This window comes from Physeter macrocephalus, unplaced genomic scaffold, assembly GCF_002837175.3.
Source record: "Physeter macrocephalus isolate SW-GA unplaced genomic scaffold, ASM283717v5 random_28, whole genome shotgun sequence".
Taxonomy (NCBI): domain Eukaryota; kingdom Metazoa; phylum Chordata; class Mammalia; order Artiodactyla; family Physeteridae; genus Physeter; species Physeter macrocephalus.
In genome coordinates this window covers 153,739-160,343 of record NW_021145314.1, presented here as the reverse complement: position 1 = coordinate 160,343, position 6,605 = coordinate 153,739, and the positions used below count along the sequence as shown (strand labels likewise).

General features: G+C 54.0%; 1 protein-coding gene across 1 annotated transcript in view; it reads left to right on the top strand.

Moving 5' to 3' along the window:
• The window catches only part of LOC102974867 (forkhead-associated domain-containing protein 1), a gene marked incomplete at its 5' end in the record, with an annotated part of 65,697 nt that overhangs the window by 24,979 nt on the left and 34,113 nt on the right, over nt 1-6,605 (top strand). Inside the window, 2 exons of the mRNA XM_055082166.1 lie at nt 831-938; nt 4,385-4,492. Coding sequence (XP_054938141.1) covers nt 831-938; nt 4,385-4,492 — 216 coding nt within the window. The remainder of the gene's footprint in view (nt 1-830; nt 939-4,384; nt 4,493-6,605) is intronic.

Below are 6,605 nucleotides of genomic sequence, written 5' to 3'. Positions count from 1 at the left end.
GGACGCGCAGGCTCAGCGGCCACGGCTCGCGGGGCCCAGCCGCTCCGCTGCATGTGGGATGTTCCCGGACCGGGGCACGAACCCGTGTCCCCTGCATCGGCAGGCGGGCTCTCAACCACTGCGCCACCAGGGAAACCCTTAACAGGGGCCTTACCGGCAACTTCTAGCCTTCTGCGATTTGCATAAACCATTTAACTGAACGGCTTATCGGCAAGCTGCTTCCTAGATGAAATCCCCTGACTGCGGGCACTAAAACACCAATCACAGCCCTCGCGTCCTCTCAGAGCTTCCCTTGTGAGCTTTGCCCCCACCCCTCCTAGAGATTGTTATGTGTGGCTCATTAATTCCATACACTGCCCTCCTCTAGAAACCTGATTGTCTTTCAGAGATTTATTTCAACAGTGGGAAATTTCATTATTAATGAGATTCTTCTTCTTCTTATCACAGAGGCTGCCTGGCACAATGATAAGAGCTCAGACTCTGAAATAAGACAGGATCGGTCGCCTCTGCTCGCTCGCTCCCTGCCAGGGCCTCCACCCACAGGCAACGTGAGGGGTTCAGTCCTGGCCTCACCACTAACAAACTTCATGGTCCCCGCACCCTCACCAACTTCCCGTTCTTTAGTTTCCTCATCTGTTAAATGGAGACACTCACTTCTCTGATGAGGTTGCCGTGAGAGTGACGTGGGTGAGAAGCGCTGCCCTTGGGCCCTGGCACAGAAGACCAACCCCCAACGTTTGCGCTACTGTCACTATAATTAGTATCATCGTTATTAGCAATTTTCCCCCTAAATGTGCGGGCAACCAGAAAGACTGGTCATTGATTTTCAGATTTTGGAGAGCAGCATTGCCCATGAGAAAAGAAAAGCAAAGGAAGGCTTAGAGACAGAAAAGAGAAAAGTGCGAGATCTGGAGAACCACTTAACCCAGCAGAAGGAGGTATGAGGAGCAGAGAGAGAGAAATTGGGCGGTGGCGCCAAAAGCCCTTTGGAAGGAGCTCCAGAACCAGATGGAGGCTGTGTTTCGGTGCCCTGATGTAGAGCAGGTGGGAAAGCAGGCAGGTGGGGAGCAGTGCCTCCGTTCAGAGTGGCCGATATCACATCATAGGACTCACCAGCTGTATGACCCTAGGGCAGATCACCTAACCTCCTGTGCGTCAGTTTCCTCATCTGTAACACGGGGAGGGATGCAGTCCCTGCCTCGCGGGATTAAATGAGTTAGTGTATATTAAGTACTTCGAACTGCACTCGCACACGGAGGGCCGTCTCCAAAAGCACTGCTGGCCAACTACCTAGGGAAGGGAGATGCACTCCAGGGGAGACCCCCTGGGTTGGAGTCTGGGTCAGTCCCTCAGCCAGCATCCTCCTCCTCCTCGTCAAAAGGTATTTATGACGCACCCAGCGTGGGCACGGTAGGAAAACACCCTCTTGGCTCCAGCCTCCTAGTTTCATAGACTCCAAAGTAGACCCTCCCTGGGCCGATGGACAGATAGAGACACAAACATTGCAGAGTAAGATGGAGTAGACGGTACACAACCTGCTCACACGGTGGTCACATCAAATAAGCGCCAGGGGTCAGTGCCTTCTGGAACAGATGAGAAGTACACCCTCAAGGACCGGGTGATGTGGGAGGGGGAAGGGGTGTCTAAGTGCCAGGCCCAGGCCGAGCCAGTGACATCCACTGCCACCAGCCTGGGGACTGGGCTTACCAGCCTCGCCTGCCCGGAGCCGCCATGAAAGGCAGGCCCCAAGGCTTAGAGGAGGGATGAACGCCCGAGTCATGCCCTGAAAGTCACAGAAGGGCTCTCCGGAGCCAGGAGGCCAGGTGGCCGTGCCCTCAGTGACCTGTGATGGCACCTCCAGGAGCCGGACTCTAGAGACAGAGGGGGCACACACAGACAGGTGCCGGCCCTCGCGGAACTTCCAGAAACAAAGCTGGTGACTCAATGAATTGTTTAATTCAGTTTTATTCATCCATCTGCAAATATTTACTGAGTACCTACCACGTGCCAGACCTTATTGGGAGTCAGGGATACTGCAGAGCACTAGACGGACCACGGCCATGCCCCCCACTCTAGGGCGGAGGACAGACAACCATGTAAACAAACACAGGTGACTCCAGAGCCACAGGCTGTGGGGTAGACAAAGCCAGCGTGGGTTAGAGAGTGGCCGCCGGCGGGGAGGGCCTCTCCAAGGAGGTGACCTTGAGTAAGAACCGGAGGGCGGACGGAACACCACGGGAACGTCTGTGGGAAGAGAACGCCACTAGGTCAGGGCTCCCAAATGCAAAGGAGGGGGACCGGAGTTAGCCAGAGGGACGGGGGCAGGACGGGAAGAATGAAATCAAGCTGGAACAAGATGGAAGCCAAATGAGGGGTCAGAGGAAGAAAGCCGGAGGGAGACACAGAGTAGGCGAAGCGAGGCATGGCAGCAGAGCTGGGTGGGCTAAAAGTGTCGATTCTGGTCCCAATTCCAGCTCTGCCCTAACATGCTGTGTGACTCTGGGCAAGCCCCTTGCCCTCTCTGTGCCCTCATCTCTCATGTGGGTGTAGTGACAGAGGTTTGTTTCGAGGAGTCCGTGCCTTCACTGTGAAGCACCTCCACAGGTGAGGTCAGAGTCCGGGTCGGGTGGGGAGGATGGAGTGCATGGCGGGATACGGGGGCTGGGCAGTGAAGCAAACACCTTGGGAGTGAGACTGTGCCAGCCCCTGCAGGGAAGTGAGGTCAGAGCCCACACAGGGCGAGGGAGCTCCGACACAGAGCGAGCCTTGTTAAGGGGTAGAACCCAAACTGTGGTCACAGCCGTCCCCAGATCGGCCCTTATACAGATGGGCCAGGGGTGGGGTTTTAGAGCGTGGGCTTCTGCTGAGCAGGGTGGCAGACTCTGTGCCAGTCGACGTTTGAATACACAAGCATGTCTCCTGCCTCCAGGCCGGGTGGGGTTGGGATCAGGAGGACAGCTCAGGCAAGGTCCAGAAGCCAGGAGGCAGGATGGCCAGGGCAGGGCACTGGCACCTGAACTGGCACCACCACTTCCTGATGGTGTGACCTTGACGCATTACTCATCCTCTCAATTCCTCACTTACAGCCTCCGTGTCCTCACTCGCAAAATGGGGCGTAGACGCCACCTGGGGGCTCGCGTTCAGCGCACGGTGCAGGCGCTCGTGTTGCAGAATTTAGAGAGTGGGCAGTATCATCATCATCGTTTTCATTTGTAATTTGCCAAGCGGCGCAGAATAAGAGAAGGGAGGGCGCCCTCCCTCGGGGCATGTGGCCTCTTACGTCAGGCAGGACGCAGACTGGCAGGGTGGGGTCTGGACAGTCTTAGGCAGCCTTGGCAGTGGGAAAATGCCAAGCCCATGCAGGGAGGAGAGTCAGAGCCCAGGTGGGGCTGGGAGGCCCGTGTGCAGAGCAGGGCAGGGGGGATGGAGGCCCAGGACGCAATGCTAGAACAGCAAGGCCACCCACCCCCAAAGTATAACAATGTCAGTAGTTGTTCTTTTTACCCAATAATGCACGTTCACTAAAGAAAATTTAGAAGATACAGACCAGTGAAAAGAAGAAAATATAAATTACCATCATCTCAATTCGCCCCAAATAGCCATTATTTATATTTTGGTACATAGCTTTCCAGTCTTTTGTTTATGCATATATAAATTATTTATTTCATTAAAATGTTATTCTTGTGAACGCTATATTTGTACGGGAGGCATAACGACAAGAGTTTCAACAACTGCAAATAGAGTTTCTCGACCCTACTCTGGCTGTTTCCCTCCTGGGGCTTGTGTAGTTGAGGCTGGGCTCCAATCCCCTCCCCATCACCATATCTGTGGGGTATATGTTCTCGGTCCCAAACTGTCCTGGGCTTCAATTTCTGGACCCAAGCCTTTGTAGGCTGGAGAGAGACCACCAGTGTCCTTTGAAGCCACAGGCGTCAGGCCTGCTGGCCCCGGAGGTGTCTCCCCCAACCCCCTTCCGCCCCCCACCCCTGCCCTTTTCCTCACCTGCCCCACCTCCCAAGAAGCCAGGTACTTCCCAACAAGGGACCACATTGGTGCCATCACCTGGCCGTTTAGTAGTTTAGTTCATGGCTCAGCGCCAAATGCCTTGAACTGAACACTCACCAGCCTGTCACTTCCTGAACACCAGCCCAGAAATCCCGAAAGACGAATAACTCTCACCGAGACGTGACTTGCGGGTTCTCACCGTGCTGGGCACGCCACCCTTCCCACCTCTCTCTCCAGCGAGCATCCTATCCCTCGAGCTCTCGCTCCCAAACCCTGACTCACCGGTGTCAACGATTACTAACCCTGGCTTCCCCTTGCCGTGTCACTTCCCTTCCTTTCTCGTGCACACACCCTCTGACCGCTTGTTGTTGACTTCCAGATTTCAGAGAGCAGCATCGCCTACGAGAAACACAAAGCAGAGGAGGCCGTAGAGAAGGAAAAGAAAAAGGTGCAAGATCTGGAGAACCGCATAACCAAGCAGAAGGAGGTATGAGTCTCAAAGAGGAAAAGACACGGAGGAGCCAGCGTGGCTGGGCACCAGGTTCTGGGGGCCGGCGGCCTGGGTTCACATCCTACCTCTGCCACCCCCTGGCTGTGGGACGTGAGGCAGGGGTCGCCACCTCTGTGCCTTGGTTTCCCCACTTGTGAAATACAGATGATCCAATAGATCAACCTCATGGAGTCGTGAGGCTTGATTGCAACATACACGGAGACAAGCACCTGGCACTCAGTGAATGCTGCATGTTTTATTATTGTTGTTGTTGTTATTATTATCATTATTATCTCACAGCCAGGAAGTGGAGGGGCAGAATCTGAACCCAGGACTACCTGACTCTAGGACTTCTCATCATCACCCCTCCTCTCTCTATCCTTGAGCTCGGCGTAGGCTCAGCTGCCCGGGGTCACAGAGGGGGCGGCAGGATATAGATGCCTGAATGTCTGATCGCCGTGGTGCTATTTCTCCACCAGAATCTGTCATCATCGCTATCATCACCTTCATAATCAAACCACGTTTACGATTATTACTGGGAGTAGGAGATGCAGTAGAAGCAGAAGTTGTTGCACAGGACCCTGTCTTCTTGGGCACCTCCAAGCTGGAGGACTGAATTCACCCCTCCTGGGTCCCAACAGTACAAGGCACACACACACACACACACACACACACGCGCGCGCGCGTGCGCACGCCCAAGCCGATATCTCAAAAGTCAAGGCATATGATAAGGCACACTCACACAACAAGGCACACACACACACACACACACACACACACGCGCGCGCGCGTGCGCACGCCCAAGCCGATATCTCAAAAGTCAAGGCATATGATAAACACACAACCTGACAATAGTGGGTTAAATTTAAATACAGGTAAATACAATTTCAAAGGATTTTCAAGACCAGATGGGGCTGGGACTTCCACGGTGGTCCAATGGTTAAGAATCCGCCTTCCAATGCAGGGAACGCGGGTTCGATCCCTGGTCGGGGAACTAAGATCCCACATGCCGCGGGGCAACTGGGCCCACACGCGCTAGAGCCCACGTGCCACAACTAGAGAGGAGCTCGCACGCCGTCACGAAGAGCCCTCCCACTGCAACGAAAGATCCTGCATGCCGCAACAAAGATCCGATGCGGCCAAATAAATAAATAAATAGACCAGATGGGACTAAACAGATCTTTAAGTCTATTCACATGGATCTTAGATCGTTTTCTTCAAAGAAAGGCTCCCAAATATTAGCATACATAGAATCACTGGGGGCTTATTTTTTTCTTCGTCTTCTTTTTCTTTCTTTTTTCTTTTTCTTTCTTTGGCTGCGCCGCACAGCATGCGGGATCTTAGTTCCCCAACCAGGGATCAAACCCATGCTCCTTGCAGTGGGAGCGTGGAGTCTTAACCACCAGACCGCCAGGGAAGTCCCCCGGGGGGGTTGTTTTAAATGCCCGATCCCAGGGCTTCGCCCCCAGAGATTCTGATTCACTGTCTGTAGGGTGGACTCAGGAATCTGAATCTGCATAACCAGCAGCCCAAGTGGAGCTGGTGCTCTTGGAACAAGGCTACTGCAGGAAGACTAGTGCCAGTAAAGCACATCTGGATTACATATCAGTCCCGGGCACCACTTTAAGAGGGGCCTTGACCAATTGGAGCGCCTCCAGAGGAAGCAGAGCAGAGCTGGGTGAAGTGATGCAAGACTTGTCAGCTCTGGGCTGGTGCACCTGTGCAGGACTCCCCGTGGGCAGGCGGACGCTGCAGGCCGCGAGAGACGGAGCCCAAGAGGGGCCATCTCTGCACACAGCCTTGTTCCCAGTGATTCACCATGGCTCCTCCACACAGTACTTCAATTAGGGGTAGGAGAAAAGGAGAAATTAGAATTTTTAAGTAGATTATTCAGGGCAGAAAATGGATTAGGAATGAGACTTATGCAAAAAAAATAAGTGTGTATTATGAAATCAATGAATGGGGTCACAGTGTGTGTGTGTGTGTGTGTGTGTGTGTGTGTGTGTGTGTGTGTGTGTTTTGCGGTACGCGGGCCTCTCACTGTTGTGGCCTCTCCCGCTGCGGAGCACAGGCTCCGGACGCGCAGGCTCAGCGGCCATGGCTCACGGGC